General features: G+C 35.8%; 3 protein-coding genes across 4 annotated transcripts in view; 2 read left to right on the forward strand and 1 right to left on the reverse strand.

The window, feature by feature from the left end:
• Positions 1 to 614, forward strand: part of LOC125027017 (NEDD8-activating enzyme E1 catalytic subunit-like) — a 9,242-nt gene extending 8,628 nt beyond the window's left edge. Inside the window, exon 10 of the mRNA XM_047615628.1 lies at positions 258 to 614. Coding sequence (XP_047471584.1) covers positions 258 to 346 — 89 coding nt within the window. The 3' untranslated portion in view covers positions 347 to 614. The remainder of the gene's footprint in view (positions 1 to 257) is intronic.
• Positions 610 to 6,823, reverse strand: LOC125027018 (ADP-ribosylation factor-like protein 6). Its single transcript, XM_047615629.1, has 4 exons — positions 6,684 to 6,823; positions 4,761 to 5,132; positions 3,446 to 3,618; positions 610 to 3,317 (listed from the first exon to the last, which is right to left on the reverse strand). Exons 2-4 carry the CDS (start codon positions 4,936 to 4,938, stop codon positions 3,093 to 3,095), a joined length of 576 nt encoding a protein of 191 aa, XP_047471585.1. The 5' UTR covers positions 4,939 to 5,132; positions 6,684 to 6,823; the 3' UTR covers positions 610 to 3,092.
• Positions 6,824 to 6,953: 130 nt separating this feature from the next.
• LOC125027016 (E3 ubiquitin-protein ligase MARCHF6-like) lies at positions 6,954 to 24,422 on the forward strand. Of its 2 annotated transcripts, none has more exons than XM_047615626.1 (17): positions 6,954 to 7,034; positions 14,820 to 14,990; positions 15,169 to 15,385; positions 15,511 to 15,652; positions 16,888 to 17,068; positions 17,441 to 17,656; positions 17,870 to 18,038; positions 18,403 to 18,541; positions 18,731 to 18,910; positions 19,085 to 19,236; positions 19,356 to 19,539; positions 19,723 to 19,939; positions 20,049 to 20,206; positions 20,439 to 20,573; positions 20,686 to 20,820; positions 21,272 to 21,511; positions 21,737 to 24,422. In XM_047615626.1, the coding sequence occupies exons 1-17, from the start codon at positions 7,010 to 7,012 to the stop codon at positions 21,938 to 21,940; spliced, it is 2,865 nt and encodes a 954-aa protein (XP_047471582.1). In that variant the 5' UTR covers positions 6,954 to 7,009; the 3' UTR covers positions 21,941 to 24,422. The 2 variants fall into 2 exon arrangements, with proteins under 2 accessions (XP_047471582.1, XP_047471583.1); XM_047615627.1 differs by lacking the exon at positions 6,954 to 7,034 and adding an exon at positions 7,468 to 7,495.
• Positions 24,423 to 24,626: the final 204 nt, after the last annotated feature.

The following is a 24,626-nucleotide window of genomic DNA, read 5'->3' on the forward strand; positions in this document are numbered from 1 at the left end:
TGAATCCAAGTTGAGTATTAGACTGCCTAACAAGAACATTAGATTATGGGTTTTTGTGGTAAGAAAACCCTGTGCATTTATCTCTGTCAGTAATGGAAGAATTGCCTTCTGATACTGATAGCTCTAGCATGCTATAATACCGTGCAGCTTTATAACAGTTGGTACAGGCTACTATATCTAATAGTCTCTTGTATGTAAGATTGTCATTGCATATATATATACATATAAACATAGATTTCTTTATTTTTTTATTGCAGAGTTGGGCCTGGCAGAGGGAATGGAAATAGCAGTGGCAGATGTTACTAGTCCAACCACGATACTTTTCAAGTTGAAGATAATAGAGTAGATAAGTTCATTAAGTAATAAACAGCATTTTAAATGGTCACACTTGCTTTTGAAATTCTATGGAATTATTTTCTGTGAGAGGCCTTCAGCATAGATGTGTCATTTATTTTTAATTTAGATTATGGAAGACTTAATATAATTTTTTTTTTGTTGTCATATCTGATATAAAATTCTATTAAAAAACTAATTTGTTAGTCACAGAGAAAACAAGGCTTAGTGCAGTATATGTAATGGATATTATAACACTTGAATAAAACTACCTACTTATACTGAAGTTTTTATTGTGCAAGCTGAAAATACATGAAAATATTAAATAAAAATAGATCTTTATAATAACCTCTTTCTTATCATTGGTATAATGGACGGTTATGGACGGATTCGATTACACCAGTAGAAAGCATCGGCAAAAAAGAAAAACAGTTCAATAACAACTACATATCTGTTTACATAATGTGATGAAATGACAGCCAGGAATGTGTGGTTGCATAAAATGGCACAAAAAAAAAAAAATAAAAAAAAAAATAAAAAAAAAATAAAAAAAAAAATAAAGAAAATTATAACATTTGCTCTAAATACACGATACAATGAATGAACACACCATGAGGTACTTTTACTGTTAGATTTCAAAGCACAACATTTACAATGTACCTGTAAGCTTCAAAATTCATAAGGATTATACTGAACCATGTGACCCATTGGTACTGAATAGATGTACTCTCCACAGAAATTTTGTTTTGTGAATGTTTTGTTTTTAAATATAGATAGCTCCAAAAGTGCTCAGTCACCAAGGAACTGATTAGTAAACTCTATGTGACCTCAACTGACAAAAATATTTTCCTAATGGTATTAAGAAATACTGTTGTTGTTGTTGTTGTTGTTGTTGTTGTTGTTGTTGTTGTTGTTGTTGTTGTTGTTGTTGTTGTTGTTGTTGTTGTTGTTGTTGTTGCTATTATTATTATTATTGACATTATGATTATCATAATATTTTTTAAATATGTATAATAAATAAACATAAAAACAGCTTTTCTGAAAATCACTGAAAGGGGTAAACATACAATTGGTAGGACTAGTAATTGACTACTTGGTAACTTAGCTTTTGTGGAACCATTTACAAGTAAACAAAATTAATACACTAAAATCACAGTGGTTATAGCATATATGTACATGTTAAACTAAAATGAATGGGTTACATTATTTTGCAAACTGTAACAAATATATTCACTCCAAAGGGCAATTCCTTTTTTAATGAATTGTACAAAAAGCCTGTATAGTTACCTGAGAATGAAGCAATCAGTTTAAATAGTTCAAATACCAATTGACAAGATTACAGGTACAAAGGAAACAATGATAAGGCCATCCTAATGTATGATACACCTGAATTGTAGATTAAAAAAAAAACAAAAAATACTAACATTCATTTATTCTGGAGTTATCACTATTACTTAACCTGCATTTTGGCAACTTGGGAAAGAAATAATTGCCAGTGCATGTATGCATTTGTTTTTAAAATGATGTCTTTCTTTTCATCTTTTCCCTTTTTTGGATAGTTACTGGCTGCAAATTTTCCCTTATGTTATGCCTTCTCTAACATTTCATCCAACAAAACCTAAGAAATACTTCATTTTAGTGTACCAACCAAAGAAGTCTCAGCAAACAACAAAATAAAGATTACAAAAGAACTTTCACCTTTTGCAATTGATAGCTTTACACAAAAGAAAAAAAGTGACTAGAACATCAATACACTCAATACTGCTGCAATGTGGACCTACTGCAAGTCCATATGTAAAGTAGCTTTCCATACAACATTATATTTCTAAGGAATGTGTGCTTATCATGATTAAAAAAAAAAAAGTAAACACTGTCTACCCTTATAAAACCTCAATTATTTGTTTGATAGCACTGATGAAGAATAAAACTGTCAATAACACTGTAAGAGACAGACAGACACATTTTCCTCTCATTACCAATTTTCCTGGTATACATAATATAAAAGTAATAAAAATAACATACTAACTGAAAACAAAGTATAGATTTGTGCAATAAAATAAAGACCAATTACTTTACAAAATTCATACAAACAACTCAATTATGCAACACTGCTGAGAACTCTAATTGTTTAGGCTGTAGAGAACTTTAAATAATCATTCAGTTGAGCAAAACTGAAAACGAATGAAATATATAAATCTATGTATTACAGCTCTGTAGTATTACTGCTCTATAGTAATATCTCTATTTCAAATGCTGACTAGATGTATAAGAGCACTCAAAATTTTCTTATCACAGCACTGACTAGTTTCGAAGAGTCTAGCTCCAACATTTACCTCCTTCTAGGACGTTACGCTTACTGAAATTAGCGTTAGTAGGAATGCAATGTATGAAATGTCCAAAGCGCAAGTAATTCTTATGACCTTCATTTAGAGATTTACTAAATTCCACAGAATTGCTTTTCCTTTATTTTAAGCAAAGCAATCAGATATTCCTATAGCTGATTTTTGCTGTAACTATTATAAAACATTAATGTTAAACTTTGAAAAAAAAAAATAGAGGATTAATCCATTAAATTGATCAATAACATAATCAAAAAAAGAAAAGAAAAGGAAAGAAAAAAAAAAAAATCATGGCAAAAATTCCTCTCAAAGTAACATTTTCTGTTACAGTTTTTAAAACATTAATTTTTAATTAAAGTTTTTACTCACAGATCATTTTCACGCTAATACAAAAAGAGAGAGATAAAACTTATGCTTTGCCTAACGGTTCATATTATTTCCAAAGTTCTCCTTAATTTGATTTGTCAACCATTCAACGCCCTCATGAAGGCCTTCTCCAGTAATGGCATTTGAAGCAGTAATGTGCCATGGCTTGTCAGAGATGCGCTCGAGACCCAAGGCTGCGGAGACTTTCACACTACTTACAGCATCTCGCATGTCCATCTTGTTGGCAAAGAAGAGTATTGGTATCCTACGGTGACGGATCTGTTGGCGGAAATTCAAGATCGTGTCAAATAAGAAGAAAGACATGTAATTTATAAATATTTACAATTGTAGTTCATGTTCCTATCGTAAAGTTAATCCTTGTCCATAGCTGAACTGCACACACAAACCTCTGCATGCTGAAGCAACATATCGAGCTCATCCTTGGCGACAACTAGCCGCAGCTTGTCGCTGGAATCCACCACAAATATGACACCTTGACAGTCATGGTAGTAATGTTCCCACAGACTCCTGTAGCGTCCTTGACCTGACATATCAAATGCTGTGAAACCCACATTTTTTGCTGGAAAAAAAGAACAATCAGCTCAAAATATATTGCACTGAACAAACACAAAGAAACACTTACTGCACTGACTGAGTCTTGACATCGCTTACTTCCAACAGACTCTAAATGATAAAAAGTTGGTCTTAATGTCTCTTTATTTGTTTGCATGACCCTAAAAGCTATTGGTTCTGTTATCTACAACAAAAGCTACCTCTCTGACTGTTTAGTTCTACTTGTCTCATACAATTTCTCTGTATAGATAAATCTGAAGATGAATAAAGTTTACAAACAAGCATGGCTATCAGCTTTATACTTGTCATAAAGGAGTTTATTTGCAATGAATGATATTTACAGTTAGATTGTCAGCAAAATCTACATAGTGCTATTACTAATCTTAAAACTAGTTTGTATATATTACAAAATCCTTTTTATTACTGTCTTAACTCGAGAGGAGATCATAAACAATTCTTGGATAATTAATACTTGTTTCTTACTGTGAACATAAAACTAAAAAGACAAGCATGTGTGCTTCCCTGTGCCATACTTTTTATAAAACATAACAAACTGAATATAACCTGTTTGATTATTACAAGAAAAACTTGCCACAATTAAATAAAAAACTGTGATGAGAAACAGACTTCATACTAGCAACATACAGTCTTGTCTGGAAACTTTCAACTGAACTAGTTTTGTTTTACGATGTTAACCATAAAAGTCATAAATGTTAACTTCATATGTACTGGGTTTTAACGGGACTTGGCAACTGAAATGAGACTACTTTAGTCTATGATTTTCATAATAAGGTTTCTTCTTTTTCTCTTTTAGATAAGATGTCTCATGTATTTTTTTAAATCTAATTATCAAAGAGGTATTTTTCTGGTTATCTATATATTTTTTTAAAAATCAAAAGCATGCATATGCATACATATTCAGTCAGGTTCCATGCATGACACTGCTACTTTCATACAGTACCAATCATTTCAAGGATTTAGGTATGCCAACTGTCCCTTTGGCAACTTTACATGCAAATTATAAAAATAAATATCATATTTAATCTTACCAATAAAAAAATTCAAATAAGTCCCAGCAAAATGAATCTAGAAATAAAAAAGAGGCAAGCTAACTTTTCTTTTTTTTTCATCAGCATGTATGAAACTTACTCTTGAACTTTTCCACATTGAACCCCACTGTAGGGACGATATCTGTTGTCTTCTGATCTTCTGTTTTGAAATGGTTCAGCATGGTTGATTTGCCTGAGTTATCCAGGCCAATGACCAATACACTAGCTTCACGTTTCTTAAGGCCGAGGAAAAATGCTAGCCTGTCGAACATTCCCATTGCACTGAATTCAGGATGCTGTGTGAAGTTGACAGCTACAACTCTGATAGGTCAAAATTTAATGTGTAGAGATTTTCTTAAATAGTATTCCTCACACTTGATTATAAAAGTTCTACTTACAATATCTTATTTCACATTAAATTCTTTCTACACAAATTGCCTTATCTCCTTTAGGTCACTGATTTTCTAAAAACCTGTAAAGTCAAAGAAAGACAACATTAATCAACATTCAGTAAAAACTACAAGTAAATGTAAATGTAAATGTACATGTAAAACAAACAAACAAACACACACACACACACACACACACACACACACACACACACACACACACACACACACACACACACACACACACACACACACACACACACACACACACACACACACACACACACACACACACACACACACACACACACACACACACACACACACACACACACACACACACACACACACACACACACACACACACACACACACACACACACACACACACACACACACACACACACACACACACACACACACACACACACACACACACACACACACACACACACACACACACACACACACACACACACACACGTATACAATTGTATTCAGGATGATAAATGTAGAAAAGATATGAATGAGAGTGAATATCTTCACAATACAAAAGTTATATTTGACCGGTTTTGATTATATCTCGGTCAGAAATACAAATAAATCTCTTGTATTGTTAAGATATTCACTCTCATTCATACCTTTTCTACATACATACATAAATATATAAATATAAATATATATATATATATAAATATAATATACTTTAACAAATAGTAAATGATTTTTCAATGACATTTCAGATTACCATGTGGTGCTAGTATCAGTTCAGATATCAGAATATGTTAAATATATTAATTAACATCATACTTTTTTCTGCAGTATGTATGTCACCTTCACTTAACAATATATCTGCACGTCCACCACTGACTTACTCAGATACATGAACTGTGTACAGTAGCTTTGTTTTGTTAATTTTCTGTTAAATACTTGGTCCCATTAAGGAATAAGGTAACAAGGTGAAATCATGTAGGCTTACTATCTGATTTCTTAAACCCAGATTCCATCTGCCTAACACCATTCCACTTAGCCACAGGTAAGGACAACATATTGATAAAATAACACATAAATCATCCTTAGCATTTCATTGTGTTTGCAGTAACGCCTTTAACATAATTACATCATTGGTTTTACATAATTATATGTCTCAGTGTTCAAATTTCCTTAATCTGATTAATCAATAATGACAATGCAGACTAGGTACATTCTCAGATAAGACTCATAGTAAACAAGCTCCCTCAGTGTGGCCAGTTTCATTGTTTACACAGAAAGAGGGCAAGAAATTTAAATCTATTCAGATGCCAAATTACAACGTTTTATTTCCCAAGTTTATCTCAAGGACACCAGATATGTGGATGAAAAGGTTGCTTGAAGAGTGGGAATCATAAACAACTATGTCTCTTTAGATGTATATTTCAAATACTCTTTTTTCTAGTGTCTTTACAATATATGGCATATGACGTACCATGAAAACATTCACGCAATTACATGACCAACGAATTTATCTTAAATCAATGATCAATCACATTAATACGAGTCCAGTCGAAACTCATTTACTACATGTGACGTAACTGTCCTACCATTATGAAAAACCCACTCTCCTTTCCTCTACCATTGAAATCAAAAGAAAATACCACCAAACTGAAGAATCTAAGGCGAACAGTCCCCCAGAATAAGGTGGGGAGCGAGGACGGGCCTGCTCTTGCGTGCTGCGATGGCGTCTTCTGACATGTAAACAAACCCAGCTGGAGGGCGAGATCCGCGGGGCTAACACCTTTCCAAATCCTGAAATATTTAAAATCTCTTAACATACCTTCTAAACTCTATCTATAAAACAAGCGATATAAACAAGGTAAAGCGGAGTCGATACAAAAGATAAATAAAGTGGCGTGCAGATGCATTGCCGATAAGAAAAAAATTGGTGTCGCGGTCTCGATGCTCAGCTCTTCGAGTGTTGAAAATGGAGGAGGATTCTCAGAACCAAGGTGAGGCCTTATTTCTCGCTCCTGCTCCTTCCCCGGGACGAAATCCGAGGAGCTGCGGTCGTCTCGGGACTCGGGAAGACGGCAGGTGAAGGTGTCACTTGAGGAACAGCCCTGAAACCGGGTTGAAGTGCGAGAACGGGGAACATTCCTTGGCAACCTTGACTGTTTTTTCTCGCAGGGATCATACGGGGAAAATTACGATAGAAATCAAAATGTGTTTCGTTGAACAGGCCTTTGGGTGTTGTGTGGCGACCTTCGAGGACGTTTGGGAACTGCGAATCACCCTCTTGTGCCGGGGATAAGGTGCTGAGTGGCAGGTGTTCTGGGGAATAAAAATACGTGTTTCATTCAAGTAGCTTCTGCAATTTTATCTTTTTGGCTTTGGATTAAACCTTTCCGGCGCGAAACGAGTGTATTATTGCTCGAAAGACTTAATAGAATCAAAGAAATGTTAACTGAAGGTAAATAGAGAATTGGTTGATAAATAGGTCGTAAGGAGGTGAGTAATAAATGAGTAAAACCTATAAAATTATATTAATAGAGTAATGACATGCAGAATGTTATTTCAATACAGAAATGTGACACAAAGTAACAAAATCCATAATAATCATGCGATATCAGTATATTTGTACTTGTGATGGTGATACTTCAATAAACACTAGCCATGTAGATTAGATTAGGCAGATGTTATTAGTTCATTTATCAAGGGTTTTGTTTGTGGTCACTTGTTTTAGTAGTATTAATAAAGTTTATATCTGTGGGGTTTAGCTTCCTGTACATTAGTCCAAGTAGCTAAACTTTGTTAACTAATGAGAACTTCATAGTTTTTGATGATTTTGAAATCTGGTTCTTTTAAAGGCTTATTTTTTCTACCGATCTTTTGTACATTGACAGTTTATAAGTGATTGATAAAAGAAGAAGAATATCAATGTTTTTGTATATTTACACATTTGCCTAATGGGAATTTCAGTAATAGTTGAAAATGATGATTTCAGAAACTAGCTGTCTCATTTGCTAATGAAATTCTGCTGCAATGATTTTAAAGATTTGCTTTTCAGCTTTGCATTAAATCTAATAAGTATTTAACCTGTTTATTTGTCAGAGCATTTTGATAATTCTTACCTTTTTATTACGTGATATGTTTAGTTAGCTTTTGGAATTGTCAGAATCTGGGATTGTTTATGTATGTTACAGTTTATGTTTTTCATGTCTGATTCACAAAGTTCTGCAGTTCATATTGATCTCCCAAAATGTATATATACATATCACATGATAAGTAATGAATTGAAGATAAAATGTCAAAGGAGGTTAAGGAGGAATAAAATTCATTTACAAATTAAATTTTTGAAGGAAACTCTTCAATATGCATCAGTGGGTTTATTAATTTTGAAGGAATTTTTGAATCTTTGCAGATTCATCTCCAGATATTTGCAAAATACTGTTACACATCTGTAATTCAGATGTTAATCCTTTTGAAAGATACTGACTTTGCAATTTTCTTATGTGGCACTATCAGGGCTTATGTACCTGTGTTATAGATGTGTATGAATATGTATATACATGCTTTCTATTTTGGTGGTGGTGGTGGGGGGGGGGATTGAAATATGGTTGGTCAGTTTAGTAGAAATAACAGGCAGTGATTCCTTACAGACATTTGTATAAATATGAAAAAAAATTGCCAACACACAATTTAATATTAATTTTGTCAAAGTTATTTACATATAGATAAATGTTGCTGATAAGCTAAAAATAAAAGTTCTGTCATGACTTCTGGCCCAGCAGATGGATGGGGATTCCCCAGGTTGACCAGATAAAGTGCATGTGTAGGTGTGAATGTTTATCTCCAGCGACAGTAAGATAAAGTTTTCAAATCTTTACAAAATATGGATCTACCATTAGGCTAAGTTAGGTTATATAATGCTAACCAAAACAGATTTAACCGAACCTTATCTAACCTATATCCTGACTTAACCTACACAGACAAGACCTATCCAATCTAAATCTGACATAGCCTATCTAACACATCCTAACCTAATGTATCCTAGCCTATTCTGACCAACACTGAGTCAGAGTACTGTATCACTTGCCACCACAACAAATATCAAGTGCTGCAGTTTCTTTTCACCAAATCCTTGCATGACTAGAGAAAGCTTGAGCAGCTCTTCCAAATAAATCATTTGTGCATGTGTTCTGTTCATTGTTAGCATAAAAAAACAGATAAACAAAGACAGTGCAGTCTGGATGAGCTTCATATTTCTGAGACTTAGTCATGAATACCAAAAGGAGTGAATGAAGATAATGATGATGATGCAAGAAATAAGGATACTTTGAAATATATGTCATGGTGATAGTGAAGAATGATATATCAGTGAAGTAGATAATGAACCTTGGGAAGTGAAGTAGATAATGTGAAGTGATGATTGAGAATGGTAAATGGTTGTGACATGTGATAAATGTTGATAAATAACAATATTTTCAAATACTGATTAGTGATAATTATGAGTAATAGTAACATTTACCAAGATACTTCTCTTCTGGAAAAATCTAATGTGACTCACAAAATGGATTTCAACCTTACCAGTTGTATAATGTGATTAACATATTCACCTAGTGGGTCCTGAGGCATTCTGTAAAGTCAGAAGTGTAAATTGTTGCTAGTCAGATTGGGTAATTAGGAATATGCATTTCAAAACCTAATGTCAGTGGACAGTTTGGACAAATTGTTATTGTTGTTGTTTTTGTTAATATTGTTTTTGTTAATATTGTTTTTGTTAATATCTTCATCATCATCATCATCATCATCATCATCATCATCATCATCATCATCATCATCATCATCATCATCATCATCATCATCATCATCATCATCATCATCATCATCATTATCATTATCATTATCATTATCATTATCATTATCATTATCATTACTATTATTATTGTTATTATTTTTTTTTTTCCTCATTACTACCATTATCATTGTCAATTGTTTGTGACAAAAGCAGGATATAAAGTCACATTTTTTATTTTGTTTTGATTAAATGATTTTCAAATATTAATGTTCCATAATTTTATTGGTAGTGTTTTAATAATAGTTTTACCTAATTATTAGCTGTTGAAAAGAAAAGGTAAATGGACAAATACCAGAAAATATGATAGTGAACAAATAAAGATTAAAAGGAAGTTATGTATTGTATTTTGTAGTGAGATGGTTTAAAGCATAACATTGTTTTTTCTTAATTAGAAAATATTGTAAATTGCTAAGAGTTGCCATGTGTATGCTGTTAATGACGCAGGCCCACAAGTTCATAGGTAACGTGTTACCATACGTATATTTAATGTACAAGTAACCACTGGCTATTAAAATCCTTAGGAAGTAAAATTCCTTATAAATATGCAAAGTAAAATGGTTAAAATAGATTATATAAATTAGACTATTTGCATCTCCCATTACTCATAGTAAGAAGTTTCAAGGAAAGCCTTGAAGGAACTTCTTTTCTCAGGGCTCCTTAGAAAATATATTTGCCTGGAGTTTTTGACATACATTATTCAAATAATGTGAAATGAATGACCTTATAATTAGTGTTTGGTTAGGTGACTTGGAATGGTATACAATTCATCTTGGAAATTAAATGGTGTAAAAAGATAAAACTTGTATAAAATATGTTAATTATAATTTGAAAGTTTGTATAAAGAAGGATTTCTGAGCAGACTGCTCTGTTTATTGCTCGATACACTGCAGGATATTTTCCTTTGGCAGAGGCCCAGAGGATCATGACTAAGTATGTAGGCCTCCCTTGGAAGATTTTAACCTTGCATTTTTTTAGAAAGGGTTATGTATTTGAAAAGTTGGTAGTAAAAGCTAAGAGAGAGAGGGGGGGGATACATATTTAGTTATAGAGAATTGTTGAAGTGTATTTATCCATATTCAGTTTCCAATACACTTTGATACATAGCCATGCTAAAGTTCTGTTTTAATCCATGAGGCCCCATCCAATCCTTTGCCCGTTGTTGTCGTGGGGAGACGAAGACTGAGACCCAATGATGGGGAACTCCTCAACCTTGGGACTCAGCCATCGACTCAACTAATTTTGCATAGTCTTTTTTCCCACTCATACTTTTCGTTTCAGTTTCTTCACCAATCCATTCTACTATCCACCTCCTAAGGTGTGAGAGCCGTGCTGAAAGGATGAAATGCTGACTTTATGTCAGTCCTGAACGGCCTGAGGGAACCATGGGCACGGTATTCCCCTGCCATACCTAGCCCTTACCCCTCAAGGGGACCCTGAGGGGTGGACTATTTTTTTTTTTTCCCCAACATACTCCAGGCTTATCATGGCCAATAGTGAAGACGTAACCCCACTCTTAGGGGCAATGAGGCTTGCCCCTTTATCAAATAGCCCCAATCCCAGCTCTCCTTTGACCACGGCTCCGAACACTGCAACAACTCCCCCATCATCAATGCATACTAGTACAGTATCAACCCTAATCAACAACCAACCCCCAGGAGACATTTCTACTCTCCCAACATGCTTAACTTCAACACCTTTACTCCCACAACCGCCTTCACCAACCACCCCATCTCCCCTTATTACTACCTTACAACCTTATTGCCCACCTCCCCATAACACTACCCCGCTCAACACTACTCCCTCCTCCACATGTCCCCGCACTTCTACTACCCCTGACCTCTACAAGAATCCTAAATACTCTATTTAGCCCAGCCAAATGGGACCGATTTTTCGTGATCCCTCCCACAGCTCCATACTCTCAAAACACCCTCCTCTTCCAGCAATGCCTCCAAAAACAAGTAGGCAAAGTCTCTTTCCGTAGCCGACCCGACTACTCCTGTCTCGTCACAGTAACAACTGAAAACGAAGCTATAGCATTAACAAAACTAACTGATCTGTGTGGTAATCCCATCCCTACAGAACCTCAATATTTGCACCGGAACTGTCTCTATCTCCCCAACAGATTGCCCAATCTATGACAAAGAATGGTCAGATTGTGGAGAGGACTTACTCGCTTGTCTCACAGACTATGATGCAACATATGTACAATGCTACTCCATTCCTCCCAGAGGAAATCGTAAGAAATCCATCAACATTGCCAAAATTACTTTCCGTAGACATGACCTTCCCTTTAATGTTTACATAGGTGGGGAATCCCTACCTGTCCGACCATACCAACCTCCTCCTCGTCAATGCCAAAATTGTTGGCGTTTAGGACACCCAGCCAAACACTGTCATTCCGCAGCTAGATGCCCGCTATGTGCCCAACCTGGCCATACTCGGTCAAACTGCTCTGCACAATCACGCACATGTGCAAACTGTGGCGGCCCCCTTAATGTATTTTATAAAGGCTGCCCCACCTACAAATTTGAGTCTGAGGTAGCAACACTCAGATTCCGACTTGGACTCACTCTACGTGAATCCAGACAGGAAGCACGTCGACGAGGCTTTTCTCTTACCCCCTACTCCAGTAATGTCGCTCACTCTGCCAATCCCCCTACCTCCCAAGCTCCTACACCCTCTCCTAAACCCAACCCCCCTCCATCTAACTTCCCCTCTTCTACCTCCTACCTTCCCCAGTCAAATTCTTTTGCCATCCTAAACCCAGACACTCCAATCTCTACCCAATCAAATTCTTTTGCCATCCTAAATCCAGATACCCCAATCTCAACTACAGCCCCAACACCTTCCCCTCTCCATCCCCGCACTACCCACAGCAGACAGAATAAACGTTCCACCCCCTCTTCCCCTCCCTCACAATCACCTCCACCTTCCTTTGCCCCTATTTTTCAGACACCAGACTTCTTTTCCCCCCCCCTCACAAGAAAACCTTTATCTCACAAAACTCCCCAACCAAGTCCACTACAGAAACTCTTGAAGATATCCAGAACTACATAATCGAGTCCCAAACTAATACTCATCCACCTTCAAATTCTACAACTCCCGCTCCCTCCACACTCAAAGTGACTGCCGATATCCATCCTCCTCCTACTCATATTCTCCCTACACCCAATCCTCCTACCCCATCCTCCTACCCCATCCCAACAAAACCCATTCCCCCTGACTCCAGCCCCACCTATATTAACCCTCCCACTATCCCCTCTATCCCTTCCACTCCCTCCTGGATACACACGTGAAACCCTCATGTCACAAGTACCCTGTTCCCCAGACCCTCTACCTCCCGACACCCCTCCTGATACAACACCACCTCCCCAACCTTATTCTTTATCCCACCCTCTAGCACCTTCCCCTTCAAATTCTCCAACACGCACTGCAATCTTTGCCAGTAAATCAACAAAAGTATAACTATCCTTCATTGGAACATTCACGGTTTCCAAATGTTCCTCTTTCAGTCCCACATATTCTATTGTCATGCCCACGTCCTCCCTACATAGACATCCCAACTTATCAGACATCCTTACAGAATCTCACACTTTCAGCATTGACATCCTGTTTTCCTTCCTCAAACACATATATATCCTTCACTTGATCTAACCTCTTTACATTACCTCATCCGACCCTAACCCATTCACTCACCAATTCCTTAACCCAGCTTTAACAACTAATCACTAACCCAACCATCCTTCACTAACATTAACTATAGTGCTATATGACCTTAGATGTCTAGCACATTTATTTTGCTTTTAACCATTAACCATTAAAGCTTGAGACCTGTCAGGAGTTATTTGCACAAACTAGTTGCAGTATAGGAATCAGTAGTGATGATGATATTTAAGCTGAAGGTCATATTAGTGATTGTTATTGTTGTTGTTATTATTATTATTATTGTTATTATTATTATTATTGATATTGTTATTATTGTTGTTATTATTGTTATTATTATTATTATTATTATTATTATTATTATTATTATTATTATTATTATTATGTCATTCTCTATTATTATTATTATTATTATTATTATTATTATTATTATTATTATTATTATTATTATGTCATTCTCTATTATTATTATTATTATTATTATTATTATTATTATTATTATTATATTATTGTTATTGTTATTGTTATTGTTATTGTTATTATTATTATTATTATTATTATTATTATTATTATTATTATTATTATTATTATTATTATTATTATTATTATTATTATTATTGTTCTTGTTATTGTTATTGTTATTGTTATTGTTATTGTCATTTTATTATTATTATTATTGTTGTTGTTGTTGCTGTTGTTGTTATTGTGTTTGTTTTTGTTTTTATCATTATTATTATTATTATTATTATTATTATTATTATTATTATTATTATTATTGGTACTGATATTAATGTTAATGTTATTGATATTATTAATATTATTAATGATATTTCATTAGTATTATTATTATGGTTATGATTGTGATTCCAATTACAATTGCTCAATATAGTATAGTGTATAAGCAATATGATCTATAAGTTCAAATATTAGTTAAAGGAACAATATTGGTTTCATAGGGAAGGCAAGAAGTATTTCTCTGACTAGAACATTTAGAATTTATAAATTCATTATAATAATTTTGTTCTTGGTGGAAAAACAGTTCTTGCCCTATTAAAATCAGGGAATGTTATATCTGAAAAGAATAAAAAACTCAAGTTAGAAGTCAGAATCTGCTCTCTGCCTACTTTATAATTGATTTTAGAAAGTATATGGAATTTGATGTATTTTAACAGTATTTTTTAGAGCAATCAAGGACCATCTGGTGAGAAGTCTTAAAAACCTGGTATTGTGGAACATTTTTTATGAGTTACTAAATTTCTACATTTCTTTGCAGATATATGTCGCGTTTGTAGATGCGAGGGTTCCAGCGACCGTCCTCTGTTCCACCCCTGCATCTGTACTGGTAGCATTAAGTTCATCCATCAAGATTGTTTAGTGCAATGGCTTCGTTATTCCCGCAAAGAGTACTGCGAACTCTGCAAACATCGCTTCCACTTCACACCAAGTATGTACCGTTTAATTATTATTATTTTTATTATTATTATTAATTTTTAGGGGGAAATACTAAAATATATTGACAGATATAGATGGTCTTTTAAGAAATTGTGATCTGTGTTAAGTATTTAGGCAATAATCTACATTATGATAAATTTATACATGTTAATGTGTAAATGCTTTTGCAGTATACTCCCCAGACATGCCCAAGAGATTACCCATAGCAGACATCCTAGCTGGATTAGCACGCAGCATGGGCACAGCCATCCGTTACTGGCTGCACTACACATTGGTTGCCGTGGCATGGCTTGGGGTTGTGCCACTGACAGCCTGCAGAATATATCGTTGCCTCTTCACAGGCTCTGTTTCCTCAGTGCTCACACTACCACTTGACATGCTTTCAACGTAAGTTTTACTTTTTCACTTTTTATACAAGTTTATGGTTATTGGTTAATATGGTTGGTATCTCCATAAGGTATGGGAAATGAAATGACACTTTTTGAACCTTTTTTTTTTTTTTCTATTCACAGGGACAACTTAGTGTCAGATATCTTCCATGGGTGCTTTGTTGTGACATGCACACTAAGTGCTTTCATCAGTCTGGTCTGGTTGCGGGAACAGATCCTCCATGGGGGAGGGCCAGACTGGCTAGATCAAGAAATACAGCATGAGGTAAGTATTTCTATGAGGAAGTTTGAGTTCACTTTTCTTTAACAGAGTATGTGGATATATGTACTGTCCATTGTGGATTTTGTTGCATACAGGTGGCTCCACATGTGCTTAGCCACCAAGGACTCAATTAGCAGCCCAGTGTGACCTCATCTAATTTCTTTGAAAACTTTTTTTAATGCTATTAACCAAGTCAGCATGTATGGCATGTATTCTAGCCATACATGCTGACTGGGTTAATAGCATAGCATTAGTAAATAAAGAAAAAAGACCTTTTTCCCGCAAATTCAAGGAAAGGTGAAATCAGGGAAGGTCACAAGGTCTACTAACTGACTCCTTTGTGGCTAAAAACTTGCAGAATCCCTTTGTGCAGTGACATTTCACAAAAAATTCTAAAATGGGCACTGCATTTTCCTGGAGACATTGATAAAAGATTTTTTTAAATGTTTCTGAAAATCATAGAAAACGGTAAACAGGTGAGATAGAGACGACTAGTAATTGACTTCTTGGCAACTAGGTACTTATGGAGCCATTTACATGTAAACACAGTAAACTAAAATCATAGTGAATATGGTTTGTATGTCAAACCATTTCAGCACATAGGGTGAAGTTATGACTCATATGTCACAGTATTTTAGAAATGTCACTCTTTTGCTTTCCTAGTTAAACATTACGTATCTTTTGGCATATTCCATATTTTTCAATAATACTATAGGCATACTGTCGAGTGATATTGGTTGAGGGTGGAAACTTCTTTAACGTAATGTTTTCATACTTAGAAAGAACACCTTCAAAATACTTTATGTAGGTCTCTTAGAGCAAATTAAGAATGGGATGAGAAATGAAAATGCCTAATTGACACATGAGTTCACTGGCATTACTTGGAGATACACATAACCTAGTATCTTTGTAGGCAGCATAAATGATACACATGTATATTGGAAGGAGAGTAAAAGCTGACCCTGTGATATCAACATAACTACAACAGTACTTTGGGCATGTAGTTCTTAACCTTGAAGGCAATATGGTTGTGATAATTCATCCATGGATATCCCAGAGATTGAACAAGTGTATAGGAGTTTCTGACATTAATTATGAACAAGGCAATCTAAACCTTTGGAGTGATAACAGACCCCTTTGGCATTCTACACAATAAAGATCATTATGCAATTCTGCAATATTTTAGGCATCAACCATGCAATGGTGAAAGGAAGGGACTTAATTTTGTCTTTTTCCAGCATGAGCCTCCTGGAAATTTTGGAGCAATCAATCAAGTGAATGGACAAATTCCAGTGCCAGTAGCCAATGAAAATGTTGCACCACAGCAGCAGGAAGTGGCCAATGACAACCTGGACATCAATGATGATCCAGCAAATCAAGAGCTGGCTCCTGTCCCAGCTAATCAAAATATAGGGGAAGGTAGGGGCTGCAAGATTTTAGATTTTATTTAGCACTGTTATTTTTGTTATTCTTTTCATCTCTCTTGCTCTTGTTATTGTTGTTGGGTCCAAGCATCGTATTATTGATGAAGCTTTGGGATTTAAAGAAACTTCATTCATATAAAGTAATTTACACTCTTTTATCAATCTGAAGGCCTGTTTGTCTAAGAGTGAATTTCATCAATAATACTTGTGAAGGATTCATGCTGAGCAAATTGTAAATAAAATAGTAAAGGGGAAATCATATTATTTGTAGATTTTTCTATTCTTTCCTTGTTATTGTCTTTTGCAATTGAGAAAAGCAAACCTCCAGCACAAAAGTCCATAACTGCATGACTGCCTTTTCAATCAGGAGGCGAGGGTGAGATCCTCCACGAGGGAGCTCCGGGCAACAACAACCTCGACCCAGGAGCTGCAGCAGATGACCTGAACTGGAACCCCATTGAGTGGGACCGGGCAGCCGAGGAGCTCACGTGGGAGCGTCTCCTGGGTCTTGACGGCTCACTCGTGTTTCTGGAGCATGTGTTTTGGGTCGTCTCCCTCAATACTATGTTCATATTGGTCTTTGGTGAGTTATTTGCTTTTTATCATTTGATTATTATTGGTTTTCTTGATTTCATAATGGTTATTGTGTTTATTTTTTTACTTTTTAAACCTATAGATTTTTGTTAATGTAAAGACTGCTGATCCAAAATTTTAGGAGAGTATTTCTATTATGAACTAGATGTCAAGATGACCGGTTCATTACTGGTGATACTCATATTCTCTCTCTCCTCTACAGCATTTTGTCCATATCACATCGGGCACTTTACCATAGTTGGTTTTAAGCTTAAAGCATGGGTGTCTGCATCACACTTCGAGGGTCTTCTGACAGCACTGTGTGGGTATTGTGTGGTTGGGTTATGCCTGGTGCTATTACATACACTGGCTGCAATTATCAGGCTTAACAGGTAAGTTGAGGTACATTCATATTTTTTCCTTGATATATTTGGAAGTGGCTGAAAAAAAGTGAGATGTAAAAAGAAATTTTAGTAGATGAATAGATTTCCTAGACGATTCCTTGCTGGATTTTTAGATATCACATCACGTATATAATACGGGTTTCATATGTTTCCTTTTCTGTTTCAATAGTGTTGTTAGAGAATGTTTGGATATCACTAAATATCAATTAAACACACCACAAAGGAGATGACTCATTTTATAAAGCTTGTTATGGGATTTTGCTCACTGATTGGTGAAGATACACAGTATATCTTTTTTGTGCAAGGTGAAAATGTTTTGCTCATTGTTTGTCTTTCTCTTTTTACCCTGTAGGTCAAAGCGTGTCCTAGGTTTATGTTACGTTGTAGTTAAAGTTGCTCTGCTGAGTGTGGTGGAGATTGGGGTCTTCCCGCTGATAGGAGGCTGGTGGCTGGACATCTGTTCCCTCTCTCTCTTTGATGCAACGCTAAAGGTACGTACATGGTTGGGGCGGTTATTTTAATTGTCTGGGAAAGATTTAGTTTGTAGTGAATGGAATACTGTTTTGCAGAGTGAGTGGTTAGGTAAATTCTGTGCTCATGAATGTCTTCAATGTTTGTTCATGTGAATTAATTTTGGAATTCTGGAAACTTTGAGATGAACACTCTTTTAATCTCAAAAGGACCGAGAGGTGAGCTTTAAGATGGCGCCAGGCACATCCATGTTCATCCATTGGCTGGTGGGGATGGTCTACGTCTTCTACTTTGCTTCCTTTATCCTCCTCCTCCGAGAAGTGCTGAGACCAGGTGTTCTGTGGTTCCTCAGGAATCTCAATGACCCAGACTTCAATCCTGTACAAGAGGTGAGTCAGTGTGCTCTTTCACAGACAAACACAATTACTTGTATAGATTCTGGAAAAGGTATACCTTTCTTTTTGTAGCTGTCTTCTTTCCTTTCCTTATTTCACATTGCGTATATTTTACAAATTCTCTCATATTCTGCCTATATTGACCATTCATGCATTGTCTTTCCCTAGATGATCCACCTACCGATTGTGCGCCACACTCGACGCTTCCTGGCCTCCATGGTCATATTTGGTTCCACAGTGTTGTTGATGCTTTGGCTACCAATAAAGATCATTCATGGACTATGGCCCTCCTTTTTACCATATCATATTACACTCTCAAGGTAAGTTAGCAGAGATACGAGAGCACTTGAAAGTACATGAAGTAAGTTGAGAAAAATAGATATTATAATTTTTTTTTTTTTATGAAATAGACGAGGAACATGATTTGTTTCGTTGTCAGTGATACCCCAGTGAGTGAGCTGTCGCTGGAGCTGCTGTTGCTCCAGGTGATACTCCCAGCACTGCTAGAACAAGGTCACACTCGAGTCTGGCTCAAGCTCTTGGTCAGACACTGGTGTGCCGCTGTGTCTCACATACTTGGATTGAGATCATACTTGCTTGGCGATGTGGCTCTTGATGCTCAGGTAGGAAACTGGTGAAAAGCTGATATGTGAGCTTTATTTTCCCCAAAACTTTTCCATATATTAATGATTAGTTTTCCTAAATGGAGCAAAACTTGTAATATGTTTCCATTTACACTAAGGTGACTATATTTTAAAAATTGATGGATATATGTTCTATGCTCTATATGCATTTTGTTGCTGTAGGGAGGTGGTGTTGTGATTGGTGGTGACACGGTTGGAGCTGCTGGAGAAGGTGGTGCAGCTGGTGCGGCTGCCCCTCCAGTGGAAGTAGAGCAGGCTGATCCCGAACTGGTGGAAGGCCTGGTGAACCCTGTTGTTGGAGGGCCTGGAGGTGGAGATGCCCTTGGAGGAGGTCTTGGTGCAGCTCACCAGGCATTGCTCCAGCGAGATGGGCCGACAGGTAAGTTTTTTTCGACTGGTGGTTGTATTCAGATTTTTTGCACGGTTTAATTTTGTTTAGGTGGATTGGTTCAGGTATCATTGAGATATAACTGGCACATTCTTTCCAGGTTTCCAGGCTTATGTACGGCCGAGATGGTTTGGTGTGCGTATCTTAGGCTTGGTGGTCATGATGTGTGTGAGCCTGACAGCAGCATCCATTATATGTTTGACGCTTCCAGTCTTAGTGGGTCGTCAGTGCATGTATCTTGCTCTTGGTGACACCAAAGTAAGTTGTTTGTGTTGTGTGAACCTGCCCTTTCTTTGGTGTAGAAATGATTGCCATATATTATAGGCTGACTTTTAAACTTACTGAAACTGTCAAACAGACATAGCATTATATAAGATATTCTTTATTCCATAGGTAAATACTGAAATAAAGGAATAGTAGGTTTACAGTATTGAAGGGCTAGTATTAATGGTATTATATGAACAGTATCTAATAGACTTTGATTTTCAAGGTTCATGAATTATACACTGGTGCATGTGGTTTGTACCTGTGTTTGCTCAGTATTCGAGGCATCACTCTCCTCGTCTCCTGGATAATGCTGGGATGGTCCCAAGTCATCATGCGCTTGAAGCAATGGGGTATCATGGTGAGTATGTAATTAGGAAGAAAGTGAATATGGACCATTTTGTAGTTCATATATTTATGAAACAGTTTCTGTAGCTTTTGTTAGTGTTGCTAATAAACAAATTCCATTTCAGGGCACCAAGGCACTAGTGGCGCTAGTGGTAGTGGCAGTAATTGTGCCGTTGATGGTGGGTGTTCTCATGGAGTTGGTCATCGTTATACCTCTGAGAGTTCCCCTACATCAGACACCCATCATCTTCCTCTGGCAGGTGAGTTGTGTGAGGAGGTGCTTTTTTTATATGCATTTATTTATAAATTGTATAATACTGCTGTCTACCCACATCATCATGCAAATTGTATAGTTCTCCCATCTCTATGAGCACAAAAAACAACAGGTACCTGGATGGGCAATGACTACTATACCTGGTGTTGGAAGTGTGGATTAATCCTACTGGAAATTTGTTGCAGGTTTTATCATTGATACATGTTTTTCTCATTTTGCCGTATCTTCAACTTTGGGAAGTTTAATTTTTAGGAGATTCCTCTTATTTTGTAAATATGTAAATAGTACTTTGATATTTATAAGATTATGTAGTTTAACTGATTAGATATTTAGTATTTTGGATATTTAGATATTTAGTATTTTGGATATTTAGTGCATGATGTTTGTTTACTCAATAATCTGATGTGTGATGTGCACTTTTTCATTTCTTCAAATAGGACTGGGCCCTGGGTGTTCTGTACACAAAAATCATGTGTGCATTGGTCATGATGGGTCCAAACTGGTGGCTCAAGACAAATCTGGAACATATCTACTTGGGTGGAGTGCGTGGCCTGGACCTGAACCTCCTTGTGGGCCAAACGGCACTTCCAGTCATTGCAAGCCTAGGTGCCTGTCTCACCATTCCCTATGTCACAGCACACACCCTGGCCCCTCTCTTTGTACCCCCTGTTGCACTGGTAAGCCCATTTACTGCTGCTGTTGTAATGTTATGATCATGGTAATAAGTATTTTTGTTTTGTTTTAAATATTACTGTTGGTGCCGCATAGTTGGTATATGTTTTTAAAATTAGTTTTATCAAGATCCATTTTGACATGACTATGAGAGTTTCTGTCATTGTGATGAAGGATCTGAACCTCATCACTGAACAACTAGCAGGAAGTGCATTTTGTTTGTTTGACAGGTCCTGGTGGAGCGTCGCATATATCCCGCACTGTTGATCATAACACTGGTGTCTACTCTCATCATCATGCAAGTTGTACAGTTCACCCGTCTCTACGAACACATAAAAAATGATAAGTACCTGGTTGGGCGGCGACTCGTGAACTATGACCACACAAGCTCCTCCCCAAGGTTCGAAAGTGAGATCACCCCATTTGTCAGGTGAAGGTGACGGGAGTAGGAGGTAGACGCCCTAAGTATGCCTGTGAGTGGAAGTTATATATTTTGTCTAGGTGTGGTACCTGGCACTTCAGAAAAGCAAGAAGAAGAGAAGTTACACAGAAGAAAGAAACGGAGTTCTGGTCTGATTGTGTAATGATTTATTGTTATTATTATCATCATCATTATAATTATTATTATTATTAATCTTTGTAAATATATTCTCATGGTCTGAGTAAGTCATTTAGGTACCTTGTCTCATACTTCAAAACCCAAGTATTCAGTGTGTAATATTTGTCTGAGGCGAGATGCATGTACCCTCCAGGAAGTGTGTGGGTTAGGCTTTCCTGGTTAGATGAGCGTTAGTTTGTCTGATGGATTTAACGACGGGTAGGGAAGATTTATGATAAGTAAAAAGGACGCTTATGTTTATATATGATTTCGCATACAATAACTTGAAGGGATTTTAGTTACTGTCTAGATTGCATATGATATTCCTTTGTGTGTATGATATACAGTAAAAACTATTATCACACGAAATAGATATATGTATTTTAAATAAAAGAAAAGGATGGAGAATGTATTTTTGGGTGGGAGAATATAGACTTTGTTATTATTATTATTTTGAAGCATTGGAAATGTATTTATTTTCAAAGACTATATGAAAACTGTTTTATATGTAAATAATATTTAATAAATGGACATTACATGCAATGCACAAAACTAAAAGGATATTTTGTGAGGCCTTCTTGTATTTATTAAATTAGTCACAAAAAAAAGAAAAAAAACTACACAAGTGTAATGTTTCACAGTGTGAGTAATAACACTTTTTTGTGATGTAATTTTAAGAAGAAAGAGTAATTATTTTGCTGGTACATATTTGCATTATGCATTAGAGTATGGATATAAAACTGATACTAACAGAGGGAGACTGATGTTTTCAGTTGACATGCTGAAATTATGTTGTCGTCATGATCCATTGCGTGAAATATGTACAACTAATCTGTGATGCAAAGAGCATTTAGTCATTATTATTATATTTCTCTTTTTTTCTCACTCTTTTAACAGATGATAAATAGGAGGTTCACATATTATGCCAGAGAAGTGATAGCATGTTTTTACTGTATTTATACAGCAGTCATTTATTACCTCAGTACTATGAGGTGTATATATATATATATGTAAAGTTTGCAATAAAGGCTCATCAGGCAATTTTTTGTACTTGTCTTGTGATACATGAATGGTTTGCTTCCTTTCATGATTTTGATAATTATAGTAGTGTTTCTGTGAAAAGAAACTTGCAAATGTATTTATCAATTTCCAAGTAAGAAATAACTCATTTTGCATTTTACAATTAGATTTTTTTTTTCACAAAATTAATATATGCAGCAGCAGTCTTAAGCAGAAATTACTTAAACGTAGCGTTACTTAACTTTCTGAATATTACTGGTTTGGTTTTTCTGTACCTTCATCAAAGTGGTGATTGAACAGATGCTGATATAGTTTGTGTGGGTTTACAATGTACAGCAAGAAGTTTGTGTTATGCAAAGAGTTGAGTATCACACTCAGTAAAGAAGTTTTATTGCATTATTTTTAACAAGATCACACATGAATGTTACCTGATGACCAAAGGAATGTGCTTTGGGTTCTACTGTGCTGGAGGCTATGGCTCTTTGAGAATTGTAAAATAGTAGGTCAATTATTATAACATCAACAGATACAAGTGGACCTCTAGGCTTTTGTTTAGGTCAGTTATAATGTGTTTTTTAAAGTTTACAGAAAAGCTGATCGTGTTTCTTTAAATTGTTATTGTGTACAAGGAGTTGCCTAAGACAATGGCTGGAATAGGAAGTTGATTTGAGGACAAATATATAAGTATCTATGGCAGATCACTACCAATGGATCGTCAGGTGCACAAGGAATGATTTCACCAACCACATTGTGTACAGGTAGTTACTTCCTTCTTATCCAGAGAAGTGCATGTAGTGTGTGTCCGTTTCTCTCTTGGAGTTACTATTTGCACAGTTTTCTCCTGGGTAAGACTCATGGCAGACCGGATAAAAAGGAAAGTATATATTCTACAATTTACTGGTATGCATCTCGCTGTGTAGTCTTTTCTTTGCCAACTAGAAGAAAGAAAACGAAAGAACAAAAAAAAAGTAATAATACAATTGTAGTGAGAGAAAAAGTTTTAAATAACATAGTCTAAATAATGTAGTCTGTTTCTATTTTGCATTCAAAACAAGAAGGAAGGTCACCTCTCAGAACCCAGTTTGGTTAGTTAATTTATAGTTGGTCTGTGAAAATGCAAGCGGGGAAAAAAAGGTGTGTGTGCATATGTTACTAATTTCCCTCTCATAACGTAATGTATTATTTTTTCACCAGCATGTACAGTTTCAGATGTAAATATCATTATATCATCTGCCTGGTGTGGAAGAATGTATAAAAGGAGATTTTTTCTTTATCAAATAAATGTTCACAATTTTAAAGGTGTTTTACTGGTTCCGTGAATTTTAACCAAGACCTTTGAAAGTCCGAGGAAGTCTTATATCAGATTCAGTCGAGTAGTTTAAATGGAAATCTAAAGTTGTTGGGTCAGTTAATAATATAGATTATGGGTCTATATTTAGATCTAGCCTAAGCATGTTTGATAAATACATACTTTATTTTGCAAAGGCTTTCTGATAGGAAAG

The sequence above is a fragment of the Penaeus chinensis genome, chromosome 7 (genome assembly GCF_019202785.1).
Source record: "Penaeus chinensis breed Huanghai No. 1 chromosome 7, ASM1920278v2, whole genome shotgun sequence".
Taxonomy (NCBI): domain Eukaryota; kingdom Metazoa; phylum Arthropoda; class Malacostraca; order Decapoda; family Penaeidae; genus Penaeus; species Penaeus chinensis.

What these genes read in the sequence shown, in the direction of transcription:
- LOC125027016 (XM_047615626.1), top strand. Translation starts at nt 7,010, where the DNA reads ATGGAGGAGGATTCTCAGAACCAAG. An exon ending in ACTTCAATCCTGTACAAGAG is followed by an intron (nt 18,911 to 19,084) that starts GTGAGTCAGTGT and finishes GTCTTTCCCTAG; the next exon opens with ATGATCCACCTACCGATTGT. An exon ending in CCAGCGAGATGGGCCGACAG is followed by an intron (nt 19,940 to 20,048) that starts GTAAGTTTTTTT and finishes CATTCTTTCCAG; the next exon opens with GTTTCCAGGCTTATGTACGG.
- LOC125027018 (XM_047615629.1), bottom strand. Translation starts at nt 4,938, where the DNA reads ATGGGAATGTTCGACAGGCTAGCATTTTTCCTCGGCCTTAAGAAACGT. An exon ending in CAATGTGGAAAAGTTCAAGA is followed by an intron (nt 3,619 to 4,760) that starts GTAAGTTTCATA and finishes CTTTTTTTCCAG; the next exon opens with CAAAAAATGTGGGTTTCACA. An exon ending in TGTTGCTTCAGCATGCAGAG is followed by an intron (nt 3,318 to 3,445) that starts GTTTGTGTGTGC and finishes TTCCGCCAACAG; the next exon opens with ATCCGTCACCGTAGGATACC.